The sequence below is a fragment of the Zalophus californianus genome, chromosome 1, assembly GCF_009762305.2.
Source record: "Zalophus californianus isolate mZalCal1 chromosome 1, mZalCal1.pri.v2, whole genome shotgun sequence".
Classification (NCBI taxonomy): Eukaryota; Metazoa; Chordata; class Mammalia; order Carnivora; family Otariidae; genus Zalophus; species Zalophus californianus.
The window spans coordinates 16,235,777-16,259,436 of NC_045595.1; the positions used below are offsets into that span (position 1 = coordinate 16,235,777).

Consider the following 23,660-nt stretch of genomic DNA (forward strand, 5'->3'; position numbering starts at 1 on the left):
AGAAAGAACCAGGGCGACTTAAATGCTTTGAGGCCATCTCTACACATAATCCAAGTCTACGCATAAAAGCAAAGCAAAAAGCCAAAGTAAAGTGAGCTTTCCGAGCAGCGTGGACAGCCCAGGCAGCCCAGGGTACTTAAAGTTGGAAAGACTGCACTCTGTTCAGGATTTGTGTGCTCTAGATCAACCAGCATGGCTCAGCCTCTGCTGTTGAGTTACTGTCATTTTCTTAGACCAGCAAATCCTTGGGGAGTAGCCAGATCTGTCCATTAACCGCCCATGCTGTAAACACACACACACACCAACACACACACCATTGCTCATTAGTTTCTATGCATTCATTTAGAAAAATGTAATTCAGGTTTGTATCCTAGAGGAATGGTCTCTACTTGATGCCTGTAGGTTCTATTTTTAAATACTTCCAAATCAATCTTAATGTCAGTATTTGGGTGGGAAAGAGCATATCCTGTCTGTCATCTAACCATGTTCCCCATTTCCCTTGTATCTCGCAAAGCAGAGAAGGAGGTTCTATTCTTCAATTAAGAGGGTTTTGAATGTGTCAGAATTTAAATCAAGGTCTTGCCTGTGAGATGTTCCGCTTGCAAATGTGTGTGACAAAATGCAGAGGCTCTTAGAGCAGTGAGAGATGACTACGTTTGCTATAAGTGTGCATGTACTGTGCAGAAAGCCTGGGAAGCTAAGAAATAACCAACCCGTGAATGCCAGGTCCAGCCCAGCCCCTGGTGTCCTGTCCAGGACAGGGCTGAATCTAGGCCTCCCTAGACAACTGGGCAGGTTCGAGATCAACCCTGGAGATGGTAGGTCTGTGGGTTGGTGTCAGATCAGAAAAAAGGTTTTATAATCGGAGCCAATGAGTCATTCCAGGACAGGCAGGAGATGCTCCATCCAGGAACAAAGCCACAATGGGGAGCGGGGACCAGTCACTCAGCAGTTTCAGGAACGAGAGACGATTCCCTGGCAAATTTACAAAGCTCATCTCCTCTTTGTAGCATGAGCTCCAGTCAACACAACCTTTCAGGCAAATACGTAAAATGCAATTTTCTAAGCATTAGGTTTCTCCAGAACTATAGAAAGAGCACCATGATATACTATCCCAAAGCAGTAAAGAGAAATTCACCTCTCCAGGGTGTGGTGTGAGAGACCGTCAATTCCAATAAAGCACTATCCTCCTAGAGAATGGAGAAAACAAAACATCTGAGCAGACTCTCCTGAGGCGCCATAAAAAATGCAGAGCATTAGCCTGAGCCCTCAGTGGATTTTACAGCAAAGATTCATGGACCCAAGGGGACATCTGATTCCAGTTCCCTGCTGGAGATCTATCTGGCTTTGCATTACAGCAGAAGCACCAGAACACGGATCCTTAGCTTTGGGCCCCACGGTCCACAGCCACAGAGCATCTTCCAGGGAAGAAAACACACAGGACTAGAAGAGACGAGAGGATGACAATAACATCACTCATGGCAATACAAAGGACACTGGGGCAGAGTGCCCTAAAGCTTATTTTTTCTCCCGTGCTTCTGGTGTTCTGGGTCCTGAGTGAACACGTCAACAAGCAGAGACGGTCAAAGGTTGGATTCACAGTGGAAAGGAAAATTCCTCCTGGAAAAACCTTTTGCTTCACTGCAGGGGTCAGTAAATTTTTTCAGTAAAGGGCAAGATAGTAAATATTGGAGGCTTCGCGGTCCAACTGGCAAAATGGAAGATATTCTGTAGGTACTTATATCACAAAAGAGAAAACTCCTGGTCTGCCCCTCCCTGATGACTTGCCCTGGGCCTGCCAGAGCCATGAGCATGCTTCCATGCTTTGTGCTCAGTTGCCACCTGCTAGAGACATTCTCAAGACAAGAGCGACTGGCCCAAGAGGGAAAGGCCCAGCAGGCCAGCACACAGAGGGACTGGGAATGGGGATCTGCTGTAGTCAGGTTCACTCTCTGTCCCGGTGACACCCAGATGCTGGTGTGTCCTTCTCTCTTCCTGCCGGCTCAAGCTGGGTAGCTGGCTGGAGGCTAAGTGGACTTGCTAAGTCACCAACTCCTGAGCAGAGATTCCACTGCCTGGTGCCTGGCCATTGCCAACAGCAGAGTCTCCAACATATAGAGAGCAACCAGCATGGGCCTTGACCAGCAAGATACAGCTGGTCAGATAGACAGACACTGAGAGTGGAGGGGAATGGGTGGGGGAGGCTCCAGCTTGGTCTCCATGGCTCACAGTGCTAGCCCCCTCCAGCGGTGCCCACGTGCCATACAAAAACATCTGCCGGTCCCGTGTGTGCATCCCAGCTTTAATGAACAATAAACTAGATTTTGCTTTGTGGATATGATGGCTTTAAATTGTACCCACAAATTCCTTGACATTCTTTCCTTTAAGAGGGTAGAACTTAATTTCTCCCCCCTTAAGCATGGGTTGGATTCAGTGACTCACTTCTAATGAATAAAATGTGGTGAGAATGATGGCATGTGGCTTCTGAGGCCAAGTCCCACCAGGTGCTCCCCTCTCTATCTCTTGGGGCATGCCCTCTGGGGGAAGTCAGCCACTGTGTCATGAGGATGCTCAAGCAGCCCTATGGAGAAGCTTCATATGGAGAGGAACAGAGGCCTCCTGCCAGCAGCCCTGTGAGCAGAAGCTGTCTAAAAGCAGATCCTCCAGCCCCGGTTGAGCCTTCAGATGGTAGCAGCCCCAGAAGACATCTCAGCTGCAACTTCACAACAGACCCTAAGCCAGGACCTCTCAGCTAAGCCATTCCCAACCCTCAAAGACCATCACATGATATATTTGTTGTATTAAGCTGTAAGTGTTGGGGTGATTTGTTATGCAGCAATAAATCATTAATACGGTAGACAGTAAAATAAGAATCAGTCTCAATTTATAGCGACATCTAGTGTCTATATCTTGCTGCCTCCTTGACATAGCCACTTGGCTGTCTCACACGTATCTCAAAGAAATATAATTCCTTCCAAAGTTCCTCACTTAGAATCTAACCATTCCTGGCTGCCTTAATTCCTCACCTTGACTCTGTCATTACCTGGAGGTCATTCCTTTATGCCTTCTGCTTCCTCACCCTGCCCACCATGTGGGCATGAACACGTACACAAACACACACATTCGTTTGCACATCCAGTGTATCACCCAAGTCTTAGAGGGCATGCATTTCTCACCACAAGTTAGTGTCACAGTTGGCCTCAGTCATGCAGAAGCCTCACAGCTGGTGTCCTGACTTCCCACTCACCCACATCCAATCCATTTGTCGCACAACAGTGAGAGAATGAGATCATCCTGCCGCCTGGTTCAAGGGCTCCAGAGACTTCCCTCTGGGGTGAGGGGGAGATCCCAGCTCCTCCCAGGGCCCAGTGAGGCTCTGGCATGATCCACCCTCAACCGCTCTCCTCCTCTGTGCCTCACCCACCCCGCGCTTCTTCGTACCTCAGACCCTGCACACACTGTGCCCACTGCCTAGACACTCTTCCCCCATCTTCCTGGCTTCCCCACACCCCACGCCCCCGAACTCAGCTTCAGTGTTCTCTCCTCAGCACGGCCTTCACGGCCTCTTCATCTAAGGTAGATCCCCCCGTTAGTTCATCTCTCAGACTGTTGCTAATTTACTTCACAGCACATAATATGAGTTGAACGATTTGCTTGTTGGTTTAATTATAATTTGACTGTGGACTGCACTGAGAAGGGCCACGGTTTACTGACAGGGGCAGCCACCTGAGAAGCCCCAGACGTGGGCTCAGAGTCAGCCACTGACCCTAAAAAGCGGTCACCAGGGGACAGAGGGTGACAGATGGTAGCTTTGGAGGAGATGTAGCCAGGCTCCTGCTTCTGGACCTCAACACAGAAACCCTGCGTGTTGAGCCAGTTTACTTGGCGTGTATCCCTGTTCTTTGATTGCTGGGAACCCCAAATAACTGACATTAGGGGCACCTATCAAATGGGGAAGGATGAATGTCCCTGCCCTTAAGCTTTCCATCTGGGGAGGGGAACAAATGCTCACAGAGATACATTTCAGTGCTGCGTGTGGATTTGATAATGGGCGCAGACAGATGCTGTGCAGTCAGAAGAGGAGCGAGGGACGCCCTCAAGTGCGTGGGGGGAGGGGGGCTCAAGGCAGTCCCACAGGGACCCTGAGGAAGGGGAAAGGGACTGTCCGTGCAGGTTTGCTTGGGTAATTGTTCACACTCCCTCCACAGCCCAGGTACATTAGAATCCCTTTTACAGAGCTATCCACTGTCTGAGCCAGAGGGCATGACTGGAAAAACATGTCCCCTGGCACCAGAGCACTCGTCCCCACTCAGAAGATGAATGCCAGGGTTCCAGGCGGGAGGGGACTTTCTGGTCACCTCATCCTCCCCCTTCTGGTCAAGCGGCAGACTGGGCAGAGGGGCGTGGGAGGCTGGGTACAGAGCTCACATCTCTGAGGGTCTGAAGTACAAAGGGCCTGGGGGAGGAGACCCAACAAAGCCCACAATACAGGGGTCCGGCCATTCTGGGTGCCCCCTCTGCCAGGCTGGAAGACAGACAGCAGCAAGGGGGAGGTGTGTCTAGGCAGAATGCACAGTGTGTGCATAGTCTGAGGGACAGAGTTGAGGTCCGGGGGGTCACCCGAACATCCATGGGGAGAGAGGCCTAGCCCCATGGTCCTCACCTACTCTTCAGAACCCCCAGGGCCCCTCTTTCCTCTGCCCAGACCGGCTCCAGGCTTTCCACAGCATTCTTCCCAGCATGGCCACCACGTGAACAAGACACCCACTATCAGCCTTGCTGGAACCAAGGGAGTGACTATGACCACGGGGCTTCCTGGTGACACCAGTGTACAGAGGGGGCAAAGACATGGCCAGCAAAGGGCTTTCGTGATGCACAAATCCCATTCGATCCTCACATAAGGCCACTGCCTGGACCCCAGAGTTGGAACACAGGGCGAGTTTTCCGATAGAAACAGTAGGGTTATTAAAGAGGCTAAATACTCAAGTGAGGTCTGCATAGTCCTGATATTGCAGCCAAATTCTAAATTAAATTACATTTTCTCTCGCTAGATCAGAGTTTCCCTGGGAACACCCATTGTTTTCATGGTAATTTGTTAAACTAGAAAATCCTGGCTGGGAGGGAGAGGCTCAGGGAAGGGATTCGGAGGACCTTTTCAGGGTCAGCCCGCCTGCCGGGGCTGGAGTCCCGCCTCCTCCACTTAGAGCTGCACGTACCTGAGATGGTCACCTAACCTCTCTGCACCCCAGTGTACTTATCTGAACACGATGGGAGAGCAGCACCCCACTCAGAGAACTGGTGACAGGGTCACGTGTGATAATTTGTGTCACGTGCTTAAGACCGAACTTGGCACCTAGTCAACTCCAAAAATATCAGTTAGTAAAAGAAAAGAAGAAAAGAAATGAAGGCAGACATTGTCACCAGTGAAATATAAGATATGAGTACCTGAGGATTCTTCTCCTCCGGGCATGGTTAGCGGAGGTTCTCTGCCAGATCACCCCAGCCCCTGAGTTACCGGAGAGGATTTGGCAGAAAAGGGTCACCGGCACGCAGCTGAGCTGCTTACAAAGCCAGATGATTCTCCCCTGGGTCTCTGATCACTTTCCCACCCTCACCCTCTCCCCAGGAGGGTGAGACGGTCCCAGGAGGAAAGACTTCCCCCGCAGATGTCAATCATCCCTTCCAGGCCACCCAAGACACAAACAAAGTTGATTTATCTCCCCTAGACAACACTTTGGACCCGAAAGTTTTGAGCTCAGCCTTGGGTACCAGGGTAGTTTACTGGGAAAAACCCCACTAACCAGGAGCAGGAATCTTGGGGACCCCCAGCCACAGCAGCAGCCTTGCTGGGGACCACCTGCCCCGGCCACATTCTCTCCTTCACCACCCAATTCCAGTTCTTGCCCTAAAATGCAGATAAATGCATGAGCCTCTGCCCTGTGTCTCACTGGGGGTGTTTACCCCTGTCCTGCCATGGGACAGTGGGAAGATATAAACAAGGAGGCACTGCCCCCCATCCTCCCGGCAGGTGCCACAAACCCCCTCACTCCCAGCCCCCGCCCCCATGATCCACCCCCCAGTCTCAGGAGCAGATGCTCACTTGACCCTGCCACGTCCCCCTCCCACAATGGCCACCTACCCGTGACTGCACGGCAGCCCCAGCCCCTGCCCGTTGCCTGCCCAGTGGAATCCGGATTGCGGAGACTGTTGACACCCGCGGCCACCACACACTGGAGCTTCCTGGCCTGTGCACTAACAGGCTATATTTGTCAGCTGATAATATGATCTGTAGGACATGTGCTGATAAACTATCTATCTATTCTATGTGACTCAGCCCGGCATGAGACAAAACACATTTCAGAGGGGAGGGCTTGGCACGGGGCAAACGATGAGCTGGCCAATGTGAGCCCTACAACCCGGGATTACCGTACCTCCCTTTTCACACAGGCCGTCCTGAAGCGAGTCAAGTAAAATAGGCCAGAGAGAGCCCTGTGTTCTCTGCACTCCGAACTAGGAACCACATGAAAAGCAGGATCAGGATGCCATACGATCCAGCGAATGTAAAACTGTTTTCAATGTTTGAAGCTACAGCTATCACAGGTCTGGATTTCACCTTGTTTTTCCTTTAAAGTTCCTAAAACATATGTGAATTTAGGTTCTCTTTAGTGATTTTACTAACTGGGCAAAGATGCTTTGCTGAGACCCAACATTGTGACAATTTGACAATCAGTTAATCAGGAATTGCTCCCACCTTACTGCATCCCCCCACCCCCCAGGCCCCCCACCCAGCCCCCACCCCTGCCTGTTCCAAGAGGGTCCCTACAACCACCCCCACTTCCGAGCAACAGACTCCTTATACACCTTCATCCTAGACAGAAAAACACCCTTTGTCTAATATAGACATAATGACTCTAACTACAAAATAGTTGGATTTTGAAGGGACTATGTTCTATGTGTTGACATTTATAATTAAATTATCATTTTATTAATGCAATCCCTATCAAAATACCAACAGCATTTTTCACAGAACTAGAACAAACAATCCTAAAATGTATATGGAATGACAAAAGACCCCAAATAGCCAAAGCAATTTTGAAAAAAGGAAAGCAAAGCTGGAGGCATCACCATTCCAGACCTCAAGTTATATTACAAAGCTGTAGTGATCAAAACAGTATGGTGCTGGCACAAAACCAGACACGTAGATCAACAGAACAGAATAGAAAACCCAGAAATAAACCCACAATTATATGGCCAATTAATTTTCTTTTTTTTTTAAAGATTTTATTTATTTATTTGAGAAGGAGAGAATGAGAGACAGAGAGCACAAGAGGGAAGAGGGTCAGAGGGAGAAGCAGACTCCCTGCCGAGCAGGGAGCCCGATGCGGGACTCGATCCCGGGACTCCAGGATCATGACCTGAGCCGAAGGCAGTCGCTTAACCAACTGAGCCACCCAGGCGCCCTGGCCAATTAATTTTCAATAAAGCAGGAAAGAATAGGCAATGGGAAAAAGACAGTCTCTTCAACAAATGGTGTTGGGAAAACTGATCAGCTACATATGATCAAAGAATGAATGAGCAAAAGAATGAAACCGGACCACTTTCTCACACCATACACAAAAATAAACTCAAAATGGATTAAAGACCTAAATGTGAGACCTGAAACCATAAAAATCCTAGAAGAGAGAGGCACCTGGGTGGCCCAGCCATTAAGCGTCTGCCTTCGGCTCAGGTCATGATCCCAGGGTCCTGGGATCGAGCCCCGCATCGGGCTCCCCACTCCGCGGGAAGACTGCTTCTCCCTCTCCCACTCCCCCTGCTTTTGTTCCTGCTCTCGCTATCTCTCTCTCTGTAAAATAAATAAATAAATTCTTTAAAAAAAAATCCTAGAAGAGAACACAGACAGTAATGTCTCTCAGAGCAGCCATGGCAATGATTTTCTAGATAGGTCTCCTGAGGCAAGGGAAACAAAAGCAAAAATAAACTATTGGGACTTCATCAAAATAAAAAGCTTCTACACAGTGAAGGAAATGATCAAAAAATTAAAAGGCAACCTACAGAATGGGAGAAGATATTTGCAAATGACATATCAGATAAAAGATTAGTACCCAAAATACAAAAAAGAACTGATACAATTTAACACCCCAAAAAACAATCCAATTAAAAATGGGCAGAAGACAAGAACAGATATTTTTCCAAAGAAGACATCCAGATGGCCAATAGACACATGAAAAGATGCTCAACATCAGTCATCATCAGGGAAATGCAAATCAAAACTACAATGAGATATCACATCTGTCAGAACGGCTAAAATAAAAAACACAAGAAACAATAAGTGTTGGTGAGAATGTGTAGAGAAAGGAACCCTCGGGCACTGTTGGTGGGAACGCAAAGTTGTGCAGTCACCGAGCAAAATAGTATGGAGTTAAAAATAGAACTACCCTACAATCCAGTAATCACACTACTAGGTATTTACCAAAAAAAAAGACAAAATCACTAATTCAAAGGAAAACATGCACCCCCATGTTCATAGCAGCATTATTTACAATAGCCAAGATATGGAAGCAGCCCAAGTGTTCATCTTATTCGGCCATAAAAAAGAATGAAATCTTGCCATTTGCAATGACATGGAAAGAGGTAGAGAGTATAATGCTAAGCGAAATAAGTTAGTCAAATACCATATGATTTCACTCATATATGGAATTTAAGAAACAAGACAAAGAAGCAAAGGAAAAAAAGAGAGAAACAAACCAAGAAACAGACTCTTAACTATAAAAAACAAACTGCTGGTTACCAGGGGGAGGTGGGTAGGGGGTAGGTGAAATACGTGATGGGGATTAAGGAGCACACTTGTTGGGATGCGCACTGGGTGCTGCATGGAAGTGTTGAATCACTATATTGTACACCTGAAACTAATATAACCCTGCAAGTTACCTATATTGGAATTAAATTTTTTTAAATAAGGTTTTTTATTTTAATAGACAATAAAAAATTTTTAATAAATTATCATTTTAAATTGCATGCCAAATTGATGGGAATCAAATAAAACTCTGTGACAGTATTAAATCCTACCTCTAAAGTGTTGGATATGCTTTTTATTATTTAGAATTTGAATAGTATTTTTCTCTTTTGCTACACAATGTAAGTTTCCTATTTAGTAATTGTTTCCTTTGGTTTTTGTTTTGTTTTGTTTTGTTTTGTTTTGTTTATGGTGTTCTGAACCAAAGAATATAAATTGAAAAGCTAGTTTCAGGTCAAACACTACTTAAATACTTTTTCAATTTATAAGAGGGCTAACTATTCAAAAGCTCAATCATATTTAAGGGGAAAAATATTTTCCCCTACCAATACATTCAAATACAATAGGCATCCTTTATGATGCCAGGGTTAGAGAAGCAGGTCATTGTTCAGCCCAGGCTCCTCAGCCTGCAATGTGCACCCAGATAGGATTGAGAAACTTAGCAAATAAAAATACTTTCAGTTACATTTGAATTCCAGATAAACCACAAGTAATTTTTTGATATAAGTATGTTTCCAATACTGCATGAGTCATACTTAAAAATTATTTGTGGTTTATCTGGAATTTCAATATTCCTGGGTGTCCTGTATTTTATCTGGCAACTCCCCACCCAAACCACCTAGGATCTTAGTGAGTGCAGAATCTGACGCAGGAGGCCAGCGAGGGGCTGAGTCTATCTCCCTAACAAGCACCAGGTGATGCCGAAGCTCCAGGTCTGGGGACCCCAGCACAAAGGGCCCTAAGGACCTGGAATTAGCTCAGTCTGAGACAGTGGTACCCAGGTGGCCCGGGTGGACCCCTCTGTCCCTAGGAGGTTCTGACTTCATCTGGGGTGAAGTCCAGTGATCATAGTTTAGCATGTTCTACAGTGGCTTCTGATTCACAGGCAGGGATGTGGATCAGGAAGTATTTTAAAATACACAATGTACTTATGTTAATAGAGGGAACTGTTATTACTGTATTAAACTCACTGCTGCATCTCTTGGCTGTGTCCAGAAAGAACTTCCAGGGGTGCCTGGCTGGCTTGGTCAGCAGAACATGTGATTCTTGATCTCAGAGTTGTAAGTTTGAGCCCCTCCTTGGATGTAGAGATTACTTAATAAAATCTTTAAGAAAAAGAAAAAAGAGAAAGAACGAAAGGAAAGAAGGAAGGAAGGAAGGAAGGAAGGAAGGAAGGAAGGAAGGAAGGAAGGAAGGAAGGAAGATGACTGGGTGGCTCAGTTGGTTAAGTGTCTGCCTCCCGCTCAGGTCATGATCCCAGGGTCCTGGGATTCAGTCCCACATCAGGCTCCCTGCTCAGCAGGGAATCTGCTTCTCCCTCTCCCCCCTGCTCATGCTCCCTCTCTCTCTCAAATAAATAAATAAACTCTTAAGAAGAAAAGAAAAAAGAAAGAACGAACTTGGAGTTTCTGAGCTCCCGAGGGGCAGCCCTGTGGTCCCTGTACAGTCCCCAACTCTTACACAGTCTTATTACCAACCTCAGCTGCTTCCTCACAGCTGGGCGCTTGCTTAAGCACTTCAGCTCCAGCTGGCCTTGGAGCCTCTCACCAAATGCAGTCCGCAGCTTCGGCGTCTCCCCGGGGACCCCCAGGTTTGCCTCCGATCTGAGGGGGCCCCACACACAAAGCCGCCCAGACGTCCACGGGGCCCGAGTGCTCTCCTCACCGCCATTCTGAGCCTGGGATGCCTGTGGCAATGCTGAGTCACACGCACTACGAAGCCTTCTTCCAAGTAAATCCCTGGTGTCACACGCCTGTCGTCACTGTGATATAATGATAGAAGAATGAAAAACCCAAAATGTTAGCAACCGATTCACGCTACTGCAGTGACTGTTCCCAAATGCTTCCCGCTGAAGAAGGAGCCCCTGCTTCACCGCTTGGCAGGTGCGGCTAAAAGCCCCCGAGGAAGGCTGCCCTGCCCCCATCTTACAGTAACTTACATTAACTACATGACCCAATGACACTATTTGGGATACACTGGGTGCAATCAAAATATATTACGGAAGTTAATTTTACCCGATTCTCTGTACTTTGCTAACGTGACCAGCCAGAACATTTAAGCTCCCCTCGCCACCAAGATGGGCCACGGAGAGGGTTGAGAACCCAGGCTCAGAATGTGGCACCCTTTCGAAGACTTTCATGTAGTTTTTCTCAGGGAGGAGGCCAAACCTCTTCCCAAATACAGTTATTCAACTGCAGGAGGCCAGAACGCTGATCTGTGCCAGGTCCGCCGCTGGGAATACTGTCATCCGTATCCTGGACGCGGACCACACATCGTGCGGTCCCCAGGCAGTCTGGACGTAGTGCTCACCGGCGCCCCCTGGAGGACGGTTTTGCCGATGACCGGGCTCTATTAAGAAACCCAGGGACGCATTGGTCATTCCCACTCAGCCAAACTGTAATGATCAAGAATGCCAATCTTCTGGCGCCTGGGTGGCTCAGATGGTTAAGCGTCTGCCTTCGGCTCAGGCCATGATCCCAGGGTTTCTGGGATCGGGCCCCATGTCGGGCCCCATGTCGGGCTCTCTGGTCGGCGGGAGGCCTGCTTCTCCCTCTCCCTCTGCCTCTCCCCCTGGTTGTGTTCTGTCTCTCTCTCTTTCAAATAAATAAATGGAATATTAAAAAAAAAAAAAGAATGCCAGTCTTAAAATTCCCATTGGAAGCTCTTCGTGTGGGCTGGTGCAATTGGAGGTGGAGCTACTTCTGTTTAATTTTTTCATGTTTGTTTTTTTTAATTTTGGTACTATCCTTGTGATTAAAATGAAACACGCACACACAAAGTTAAAACAAAACAAAACAAAAAAAATACACACCCCACAAATCATTGCTCACACTGTTTGGGTGCCTACTGTAGCCAGGCACAGTTCTGGGTGCTTGATGACATATCTAACCTTGGAAAATACCAGAAACAAAACAGGAAATAAAATGTACCGCTGTCCTTAACGTAGCAGAAATGACATTCAGCATTTTCTGTTATCTCGTCACACACTGGCCACCACACCAACAGAGAGGCGTTACTCCATTCGTTTCACTGAGCAGGCTACAAGGCCCAAGGATACCCTGTTCTCAGCTGAACATGGGAACACCAGTGACCTCCCTGAGATACCGTGCTGCATCCAGAAGCCTGTTGACGCTTTCTTTATACATGGATCTCCTTTTTTCTAAGTCCTTAGGAAACTAGAAACAGCACATTGCCCTCAGAGCGAGTCACTACTCCCTCCTCCTACCGAATCTCGGGAGAGCCTGCAGATTCAGCCTGCCCAGCCCTCGCGCCCACTTCTCCAGCCGCTCAGCGGAGCATCACTCAAGGCCCGTGCGTTTCTTGGCTGATTTATTACAACAGTCGCTCCCAGCTTCGGTACCTCTGTCGCCAGAGATCTTCCCAAACACGCAGACCTGCTCAGGTCACTCTCCTGCTGAATTCTTCATAGTGCTACGTTAAAGGCAAAATTCTGTGTGCCGGCACACAGTAGGAGTAAGGAATGAATGAATGTCTGAGGGTTGTTTGACCTGCCTCAGGAGGGAAAGAGATATATAGAAAGGCAGTGATGGGGTGCCTGGGTGGCTCAGTCGTGTAAGCCTCTGCCTTCAACTCAGGTCATGATCTCAGGGTCCTGGGACTGAGCCCCAGGTCGGGCTCCCTGCTCAGTGGGGAGCCTGCTTCTCCCTCTCCCTCTGCCGCTCCCCGTGATTGTGCTCTCCCTCTGTCAAATAAATAAATAAAATCTTTTTTTAAAAAGGTGGTGACATTTGTCAAATGCCTGAATGTGCTAGAATTATAGTAGGTGTTTATCTAATAAAGATATAAGATATCTTATAAAATATAAGAAGCCTATAGTAGAGCATCTCTGTGGGCAGATGTTCATATTCCCATTGTAGGAGGATAATGCAGGATAATGAAGCTGAGGCTTAGTAACGTCTTTAAAATAGGTTAAATGTGCCCAGGGGTAGGCACTCACCTTCCGCCTTCCACCTGCCTTCAACATATTTGTTGAGAAATCCCAGGAAGCATGGCCTTTGGTGTTGGCATCAGTCTGACACAGTGTGACCTGGAACATGGACACAAGGACCACTCACAGGGGCGCCCGGGTGACTCAGTCAGTTAAGTGTCTGCCTTCAGCTCAGGTCATGATCCCAGGGTCCTGGGATCGAGCCCCATGTCGGGCTCCCTGCTCAGCAGGGAGTCTGCTTCTCCCTCTCCCTCTGCCCCTCCCCCCTGCTATGCTCTCTCTGTCAAATAAATAAATAAAATCTTAAAAAAAAAAACAAAGAGCACCCACAAATAATGCTTCATAAACAACGTCCACGTCAATGACAAACAGAGCTCTAGGGAAAACGCACTCAGGAAAACCTGAATGGCTTATCTAGAGATGAAATAAGACAATGGATTTCCAACCTGGTGATTTTCGTAAGTGGATAAGGAGAAAGGTAAATACATACCCAGAAATTGAAATGGGAAAAAAAAAAATCACCTTTTTTCCCTATTATTAAAATCTTGAATTCACTACAGCCTTGCTCTAGGCCAAAGGATCCAGTTCTGGATGAGCTAGTCTGCTCAGGGTCCTGTCTTTCTGATTAATCCCCCTTGTGGACTTACACTGTCGGATTTATCAGCAGCGTGCCTGTTCACATACTGTCTCCATCCATTTGGGCTGCTATAATAAAGTACTGTACACAGGGTGGCTTATGAACAACAGAAATCTGTTTCTCACGGCTCTGGAAGCTGGAAGTCCAAGATCAAGTGGAGGGCACAGCTGAGCGGGGGGGCCCTCTTCCAGGTGGCCCACTTCTCATTGTTGACCTTGCATCTAGTGCCCTTGTGAAATGTACTCACTATGTACGTTGGCTAGGGCTGCCATAGCAAATACCGCAGACCTAGGGGCTTCAACAACAGACATTTCTTTTCTCACAGTTCCACAGGCTAGAGGTCCAAGATCAAGGTGTCAGCAGGTTTGGTTTTTTCTGAGGCCTCTCTTCTTGGCTTGCAGGTGGGTGTCTTCTCCCTGGGTCACATGGTCTTCCCTGTGTGAGCACACACCTCAGTCCTAATCCCCCCCTCCTTATGAGAACCCCCGTCATATTGGATGAGGGCCCACCCACATGAGTTCATTGTAGCTTAACGACCTCATCAAAGGCCCTATCTCCAACAGTCATTTCGGAGGTTCTAGGGGTTAGGACTTCAACATATAAATTTCAGGACACACCAATTAAGCTCAGAACACTTCTCAAGTCCCATAATTTATCTCTGGAGTCTTTTGGATTGTTTACATGTAGAATCATGTTGTTGGTGAATATAGTGTTCGTGTGTGTGTGTGTGTGTGTGTGTGTGTGTGTGTGTGTGTTCTACAAGAAGAGACAAAGAGGCGAACCAAACAGAGTAAGACATTAAAAACAAAACAAAACAAAACAAAACCCTCACACCACATGAACAAATGATTCCTGATGAAAAATGCCATTGTAGAGCAGTAATGTAAGAATGATCTTTCCAATGAAGTGGTGCTGAATCTTTGTGTAGATTCAATGCAACGGGCACCACACAGCAGTGAGTAAGAGCAAACTACAACATGGATGGCTCCCCCCCAGCATAACGTTGAGCAGAAAGAAGCAGACACACACACACACTTGGGATTAGATAAAGTTCCAAACCATGGAGAAACCAATCTATGGGATTTGAAATGAGAAAAGTAGTTAGCTTTGGGGAAGTGGGAGGTGGACTTCTGGGGTTCTAGTAATATTCTTACTCTTGACCTGGGTAGTGGTTACATAGTACTTTGGAATAATTTATTAACCTACAACCCTTGTTATTTGTACATTTTTATGAGTGCATAAACTTAAAATTTAACTTCAATTAAAAAAAAAGTTCCAAAGTGTTTGCATTCATTCTATATTGCTGGGTAACAAATTCTCACAAACTCAGTGGGTTAACACAACATCCACTGATTAGCACGGTGGTGGCCGCAGCTCAGAAGGGCAGCCTGGGGGCTGTCTCCAGAATGGGGCACACTTCAAAGTTTCCCGGGGCCATTTGCATCCCAGGAAGCCTCACTGTAATTGATTTCTGATACGATTTGGGATTTGCATTTCAGCCTTGGACTTCCACTTGCTCTTAATCCATTTCAAAACCATCAAGAGCTGTGAAGAATGCCCGGATGCAATCACATACAAAATCCACTTAAGAAGCACTTTTAAATGAGATTCTCCAGGTCTTGTGAAACCAGCTCTCTGCTGGAGCCATGACTTGGTCAGCAGGGCCTCAGGAAGTGACCGCTCCCTCCCCATCAGCAGAGTTTTGATAAAAGTAAAACGGCACTTGGCATAGATTTCTGGGCTTGTCTTACGGCAGAAGGAGGGGGTGGTTAGGGAGCGGGAGCCCCAGTCTCGAGATCCCATCTCCCCCACTGTGCTCAGCACAGAATAGCCAGTCAGTAAATATTTGTTGAATTTGATTAGAAGAACTGTTTTGGTGGGAAAGAATTCTAAACCATAGCCACGTCTAAAAGTCTCAGTCAGACTTTTCCAGTAAGGACATCAAGATTATCTTGTCTTCTGTACGGTGAACTCTCCTGAAGAAGTTACCCAGAATGGGCGAGGTTTGTAGCACGCAGGACTTCTTTTTCTCTCCTGGATTGTTGGGGGGAGGGGCGTTCTTTGTCGTATCTTCCGGCTCTCGATAGGGAAAGCAAGTTGTTTGCCTATGGTGCCTCTCAAAGACCTTGCCCTCGTCCCACCCCCACTTTGAGAAATGGAGGCTAAGACGACATTTCCATCAGCCAGAGGTGGGGCAGATGGGGTCAGATTAGCACCGGCAGACACGGGACGGGAGGCTGGGGAAGGTGAAATTCTGGCACACCAGGTTTCTGGACCTCCTAGTCTGTGGGGAGAAGGCACAGGGGGAAGGGTTGGTGAAAGACAGGAAAACAAGCAGTTTACAATACAGTGTTGATAAGATAAGGTGAACTCCAGCAGTGGGTGCCAGGCCAGGGCTCTGGGCTAACCAGAAGCTGGGGAAGGGCTTCCCAGAGCAAATGGCAAGAAAGAAGCCAGTTCAAGTTCCCTCCAAGAACTACCTGCCAGCTCATGGAGAAAGAAATACAAGATCCAATAAACCCTGGGCAACAGTATAAATCCAAAGAATGAGATACTCTTTTTACATACAGAATTAGTAAAACTTAAGAGGCTTTTTGCAGCCAGCTGGTTAGGAGAGGGATGTGGGGTGGCGGAGCAGAAGTGGGGGATATGTAGAGACTGGTGCAGCCTTCTTGGAAAATGATTTGTGCATGTCTACCCTTCAACCACGCGATTCCATTGCTAGGAATTTGCTCGCTAGGAAATCTTTCTCTCTCTCAGCAATAAGGCTGTTTCGCTTTCTTATCTTTGTGTGTCCACTGGAGACCCACTTTTCATTTCCTTCAAGAACTTTGCCTTTGCATTCACAGCGTGGCTAACTGTTTGGCAGGGGAGGCTTCGCTCGCAGCCAGGCTCGGCTTTGGACGTGCCTTCCTCACTAAGCTTCATCATTTCTAGCTTTTGTGGTTTTTTGTTTTTTTAAAGATTTTATTTATTTGACAGAGAGATACAGCGAGAGAGGGAACACAGGCAGGGGGAGTGGGAGAGGGAGAAGCAGGCTTCCCGTGGAGCGGGGAGCCCGATGTGGGGCTCGATCCCAGGGCCCTGGGATCATGACCTGAGCCGAAGGCAGACGCTCAACGACTGAGCCACCCAGGCGCCCCCATTTCTAGCTCTTGATTAAAGGGAAAGACATGCGACTCTTCCTTTCCCTTGAACACTTCGAGGTCGCCGTAGGTTTATTAATTGGCTTCATTTCAATATTGGTGTCTCTCGGGGACTGGGAGGCCCGAGGAGAGGGAGAAGACAGGGGAACCAGTGGCCAACGCAGGATTGCCACAGACCTTCAATTTGTACAAAACAAAACAAAAACAAAAGAAAGCAGTGTCTGCAGAGTGCAATACAGCGAAGCGCGCGATAGCAGGAGGCGTGCCTGTACTGACTTTCTTTGCACTCTGCTTCTTTGCAGTTCCTAGGGCTGGGTGGTTAGCCTTTTCCTAGACACTGCCCTCCCCCGCATCCAGCTTCCAAGAGCTTCTAGCTAAGCTCCCCGTTCCCGATGCAACTCAGCATGCCACCTGAAGCTTTTAACAAGTCAAAAGGCCACACCGGGAGCTGAAGCTCAGCAGGAACCCAACAGCCGGCTGCTTCTATAGTAAAGTAAATGGGCTGCACCCCACCATTGCTCTGATGGGGCCCTACTCCTCAGTAAAAATTATTTTAAATTTAATTCCCCCAAGATGCAGGTGTGGAAGCCATTAAGGGCTCCTCTCAGCACCTGTGGCCCGTGGTCTGCGCACAGGGGACACTGAGCCTGAAGTGGCCCCGATGCTGCCCGGTCCTTTCTGCCACGGGGTGACCTCGATGGACAGAGATGGGTGAAAATGGCACAGAGGGGCACCTGGGTGGTTCAGTCGGTTAAGCGACTGCGTTCGGCTCGGGTCATGATCCCAGGGTCCTGGGATCGAGCCCCCAGTCGGGCTCCCTGCTCAGCGGGGAGCCTGCTTCTCCATCTCCGTCTCCCTCTCCCTCTGCCGCTCCCCCTGCCTGTGCTCTCCTGCTCTCTGTCAAGTAAATAAATAAAATCTTTAAAAAAAAAATAGCACAGAAAAGCCTCACACCCGCATGCCCCGCAGCAGTGGGTAAACGACAGGCTTTTCCTTTAGAAATTAGAATTAAATGGTATCTGGAACTACTCATGATTTGGGGCGAATTACATCATCTGGAGCACCAAGATGGTAGGTGGGGACTCCGACTCAGGGACACGCCTCTCCAGCGGCAGCCTCAGGGGGCTCCCAGGAACCACCAAATAACCACTCATAGGGGTAACACAGGACCCAGAATAGGGGGTTCATTCCGGTGTCTTGGGGAGCCAGGCAGAGACTCCACTTGCAATTCGGGCCCGCCTGGAATTTACACTCACTCACTCACAGGGGGTCAGGAGCCCCCGGGATCCCCTGGTGACCCTGAACTTCCCCTCTGAGAGCTTCCTAGTCTTTGTCCTCCCGCTGGTGGAGACACCCAACTCAGCCACCTGAGGACACTCAGGACCGAGCACCAGGCTCAACACGCCTTTTTTTGGGAAAAACAAAGATGAAATTCAAGTAAAACTTGGCAATAAAGTATCAAACTCCCTGAGATGAGACTTTTCGGTGGTGTTGAGGGTTTCCTAATTAAAGTAATCATTTTTGGGGCGCCTGGATGGCTCAGTCGGTTAAAGGGTCTGCCTTTGGCTCAGGTCATCATCCCAGGGTCCTGGGATCGAGCCCCCAGTCTGGCTCCCTGCTCCCTGCTCCCTGCTCCCTGCTCCCTGCTCCCTGCTCCATGGAGAACCGGCTTCTCCCTCTCCCTCCGCCCCTGCCCCCCGCTCATGCGCGCACTCTCTCTCGCTCTCTCTCTCTCTCTCTCTCACTCCCTCTCGCAAATAAATAAAATCCTTAAAAATAAAAAAAAGCAATCACTTTCCACCCGCTCCTCCAATCTGGAATCACCAACTGCACAGAACAATTGATTTGCTTTTTTTTTTTTTTTTAAGAGTAAATCTGATTTTTTTTTTTTTCTAAGAGGCGACCAATGATAGAGGCATTTGGGCTAGTTAACTAGTTTAACAAGACCCCGCCTTTTCCATCCCACTTCGTCCCAGGTCTTCACCGCCCTCACCTCAGCCCGGGAGAGGCTCCGCAGGGTGATGGGCGTAGGTCTCCGCCCACTCCCCCCCCCCCCGCCCTCCTGCAGGCCCTCCCCACCGCTGGCGTGGCTGTTGAGAAAGGAGAGGCCAGGGCCGGGCTGGCTCCCCAGCTAAGGTCAAAGCATTCCTTAGGACCCAGCTGGGTGGTGAGCCCCCAGTCTCCCAGACATCCTGGCTCCTGCTCTTCCTAAGACCTTCTGGGGAAAGCGTATTTCTCATCGGGGACACTCTTCTTTCTAAATTCCCAATTTCACTTCAGGAAATTCATGTTTTCCTTTGGGTGTTTTAGCAACGACCATGAATGAAAGCCATGAGGACCTTTTTTCCCCCTTAACCTGTTAGGAGCTATGGACCGCAGAAAAATGGAGCGCTTCTCTTGCAGGTATGAACCTATCCTGAATGTGAACTTCAGGGATGCTGTTTTTTTCCTAAAGACCCAGAACTTCACACTTAACAGAGTTCCGTCCAGCTTTGCCGTTGGTTTTTTAACATTTTCAATGGGGTTAATGGCGCGGCCTGGGAGATAGATGACTAGCGTTTTCCTCTCTTGGGTAAGAAAAGATCAGTATCAACAACCAGATTAAAAATCTGCTCCTGAGAAGTTTCAAGGCATAGATTCAGTATTTGCAAAACTGTGAAGAGTTATAGGCGGGATTTGTTTTAACCTGAAAATCTTTCAAATGGCCGGTTTAAATGAAATCGTTTGTAAAATGTGATTCACTGATTACAGAGAATGTCATGCAGTCATTTTTAAATTCTTATATGAAATCTGACAGCAGGAGAATATGCGTTCTGTGAAATCGAAGCTAAAAGATTTATGCCTACTTAAAATTATGGCTCTAGGAGGACAGAGCCTAAGAAGTCATGATACAGATGGAAAAGAATTGGCTTTTAGGTGATTTTTATTCTCATCGTGTTTCTTGATGTTGTTACATGAGTTAGCCATTTGAAAAGAAAGGAGGACTCTACAATTTCTCCCTAGTGGTCTGTGGTCTTGTCCTTGTGCTGGGAAGACCCAGGTGTTAACTCTGTTAACGCAAAAGGTTTTATTTGCCTTGTTTTGCTAACGGGTGTCTGATTTCGTCTTCCCAGTGTGATTCTGATCATGGCCATTTCCAAAGCGTTTGAACTGGAATTGGTTGCTGGTGAGAGACTTTTTGTCATTTTGATCAGCAGCAATTGTCACCGGGCCTGAAATCCTGAGCCCACCGGTTGATTTTTGTCATTTAGGGTTGGGTCACCGTGAACTTGCCAGGAGAGAGCCTCCCTTAAGAGATGACAGCGTTCGGTCCCGGGAGGAGCCTGCAGTCCGTCACCGGTCTTCCCAGTTTGTGCCGTCGTTAGGAATCCAGGATAGTAAGACCCACCTGCCTTAGATCTACTGCGTGCTATCACCGTCCTGGTCCTTCCTGTTAACTCTCTTCCTGATGCTCTTTCTCCTGGGTGGCAAGCTGATTCTGGAGCTGGGCAGATGGATGGACCGGGCTTGGCCCTGGAGCCTAGTCCGGCATTGTGTACTTGACCTCCGGGGGATGCACTAAGTTTCCCTCCTGATTCCCAGGGCTCTGGGAACCACCCCTGGCCTGAGGACGTAAAAGCTTTCTCTGCTCGGAGGCTCAGGTAGCAGAACCACACTAAAAAGCAAGCGTGCTGTTCTGTGCGGTTCACAAGATTTAGACATCTCCAAGCACTGGGGAACCCAAGCCCTTAGCACTGTGTTAACCTTTGCTCCCAGGAGCTTAGCTTTTCAGTACCCCCCACCCTCTCAGCCACCTCTCCTTACATTTCAGGTAAGGAGTTAAACAGAACTTGCTGCCTGAATGGGGGAACCTGCATGCTGGGGTCCTTCTGTGCCTGCCCCCCCTCGTTCTATGGCCGCAACTGTGAGCATGATTCCCGCAAAGAGTAAGCCATTAAAGGGGGCAGGGTGGGCGGAGAGGAAAAGAGGCAGGAGTTAAAATCCGTATGCATCGCCTTCTCTGTTCCTTCTTGCCCAGGAACTGTGAGTCCGTGCCCCATGACACCTGGCTGCCCAAGGGATGTTCCATTTGTAAATGCTGGCGCGGCCAGCTTCACTGCTTTCGGCAGACGTTCCTACCGGGCTGTGGTAAGCCATAGTCCGCTCTTTTGTCCTTTCAAGTTCCTCAGTTGTTGTGGCTACTTGGTGAGGGGGGAGGGGTCTCTCCTCTTACCCCACGGCTTGCTAGGTCCTGGCAGCCGAAGGGCTGCTTACTAAAAGCATCAAGGGCTCCAGATGGGGTGGTCACGCTGGTGTCCCTAATATCTCATGCCTCAGAAATGTCACCTTGCAGCTGGAGAGTTACGTCAAGGCTATTTGACGTGTTATAGTGTGTAATCTTCTACACAAGAAAACAAACAAGAAAAAGTTTGGTGTCTTAAACACCAAGAGGTGCTCTTGGGGGTTCTTTCCCTTTGGGCAGGGAGACCCAGACAAGCTCCAGGCAGACAACTCCCAACTCCTGCCCTTTAATTCCACCAGAGGCTTGACCCCCCCCACCCCCGTCTTGTTCCTCAGGAACTTCCTCATGGATCCTCAAGGCCCCCCCCGCCCCGCATGGACCCCTTGGTGAATGGTCCCAACCCTGTCACCTTGCAGATTTTTATTGATTTGAGGAAAACAGTAGCGAGAAGGACAGGGACCCAGAGGAGAGGGTTCTCACCCTGCCCCGCCCTGAGCCATATTTCTCAGTCCCCCCAAGTTCAGAGGCCTCTCAGAGTTCTGACCCTGGAGATGTTAGAAATTGCACATGGTCAGGATGCTTCACTTGAGTGCAGGTGGGGAGCCCTGACCCAGATGGGGACTGTGACTTTTCCACTTGCATCCTGGCTGAGTCAGGCCCAGGATAGGTGTTTGGTAAGTGTGAACCGGATGACTGGAGGGGTGGAGACTGTATTTTCTTCCTGGAACTTGGGGCCCAAAATGTGTTGTCTCCTCCTCGTCGATGCCTAACCAAGTCCTGCGGCACCCCTGCCATTGAAGGTGTCACCGGCTGGGGTAAGTTTCCAGGTGTGAGAGCACATGTCCAGGGAAAACCCAAGTTAACGGTAGGCCTATGGCGACTTTTGCTGAAAGAGTTTTTTTTTTTTTTCAGGGGGGCCTGAATTCCATGTGATTGGTACTCTTGGTCCCATAAGCATAGCTCTACTCATCAAATGTTGAGTCCCAACTGATTTTTGGCTGGTAGAGATGTGCAACGTGGGCAGGATAAACTGCTGGAGGGATTTCCTTTAATGACCAAGTGTCCCTACCTTTCAGATGGCCACGTGATGGATGAGCACTTCCTGGTCTCCAGGACTCCAGAATTAACACTGTCTTCGGGCACCATTTTTTCGCTAGCTGGCGTCTGCCTTGCTCTACAAAGTTACTGTTAATGGACATTTGCATATGCAATATTTGTCATGTGAGTTTCATAACCTGTAAAGGCTGTCCTTCCAGTGTTCTAACTGAGAGATGATCATTTGTTAGTTGCCTTGAAACAGCGAATGGATTTTTATCATGGTCCCTAACATTTTCTTCAAGTACCAACTACTTTCCTCTGCCCTGCCCTCTCCCAAAAACTTCTTTAAAAAGTCAGCTAGGGTGCCTGGGTGGCCCAGTTGGTTGGGAAACTGCCTTCAGCTCAGGTTATGATCCTGGAGTCCTGGGATCGAGTCCCACATGGGGCTCCCTGCTCAGAAGGGAGTCTCCTTCTCCCTCTGACCCTCCCCCCCTCATACTCTCTCTCTCAAATAAATAAATAAAAATCTTAAAAAAAAGAAGAAAAATAAATAAATAACAAGTCAGCCATAGGGGCTGCTGGGTGGCTCAGTGGGTTCAGCTTCTGCCTTCAGCTCAGGTCCTGATCCCAGGGTCCTGGGATCGAGTCCCACATCGGGCTCCCTGCTTCTCGGGGAGCCTGCTTCTCCCTCCATCTGCCTCTGCCCGCCGTTCATGCTCTGTCTTGCCCTTTCTCTCCAATAAATAAATAAAATATTTTTAAAAAAAAGTCAGCCATATCTACTCTGTGACCAAGATCTACATTTCTTGATACACGTATCTCTACCAAGGGTTTCTTACTATTTTCCTTTAACAATTGAATTCTATCTTCAGATTATTAAAGGCTACTCCTAATGTGGAACTGAGGCTTTGAGTAGAGTTGACCAAAATCAATTAAGACCTCATTTTTATTTTTTTAAAGGTTTTTTTATGTATTCATTTGAGAGAGAGACAGAGAGCACACAAGCAGGGGGAGAGGCAGAGGGAGAAGCAGGCTCCCCGCTGAGCCAGCCAGGAGCCCGGTGCGGGGCTCGATCCCAGGACCTGACCTGAGCCGAAGGCAGACGCTCAACCATCTCAGCCACCCAGGCACCCCAAGGCCTCATTTTTAAAAAGAAAGGAAAGGAACAGTCTGTAAAGAAAGCAGACAAGAGTGCAGAGAGCAGATACTGGAGGTGAGGGACTGGATGCTGAAGTATTAGAAGTGTGCGTATGTGTGTGTGTACCAGGGAGACTGGGTAGAAAAGAGGAAGCAAATGGGAGAGATATTGGGGAAAACAAAATGAATTACTTGGTTGATGATTAGATGGGCCCAAAAAGCAAGTTAAAAAGCTAAGTTGAAAGGCAAGTTTCTTTTTTTTAAATTTAAATTCAATTAATTAACATATAATGCATTATTTGCTTCAGGGGTACAGGTCTGTGATTCATCAGTCTTAAACAATAGCCAGTGCTCATTACAACACATACCCCTCCAATGTCCATTACCTAGTTACCCCATCCGTCCACCCTCCCCTCCAGCAACCCTCAGTTTGTTTCCTATGATTAAGAGTCTTATGGTTTGTCTCCCTCTCTGGTTTCATCTTGTTTCTCAAATTCCACACATCAGTGGGATCA

General features: G+C 48.1%; 2 protein-coding genes across 3 annotated transcripts in view; one reads left to right on the plus strand and one right to left on the minus strand.

Moving 5' to 3' along the window:
• Positions 1-6,269, minus strand: part of LRRC2 (leucine rich repeat containing 2) — a 33,018-nt gene extending 26,749 nt beyond the window's left edge. Inside the window, exon 1 of one of the 2 annotated variants that reach the window (XM_027582145.2) lies at positions 6,140-6,269. The gene's annotated coding sequence lies outside the window, so the exon portion shown is untranslated. Of the gene's footprint in view, positions 1-1,138; positions 1,153-6,139 lie in introns of those variants that run through there. The other variant, XM_027582146.2, reaches the window with a different exon arrangement.
• Positions 6,270-15,467: 9,198 nt separating this feature from the next.
• Positions 15,468-22,428, plus strand: TDGF1 (teratocarcinoma-derived growth factor 1). The gene is made up of 7 exons (XM_027586712.2): positions 15,468-15,605; positions 19,059-19,151; positions 19,862-19,914; positions 20,000-20,125; positions 20,560-20,674; positions 20,767-20,876; positions 22,047-22,428. Exons 2-7 carry the CDS (start codon positions 19,117-19,119, stop codon positions 22,160-22,162), a joined length of 555 nt encoding a protein of 184 aa, XP_027442513.1. The 5' UTR covers positions 15,468-15,605; positions 19,059-19,116; the 3' UTR covers positions 22,163-22,428.
• Positions 22,429-23,660: the final 1,232 nt, after the last annotated feature.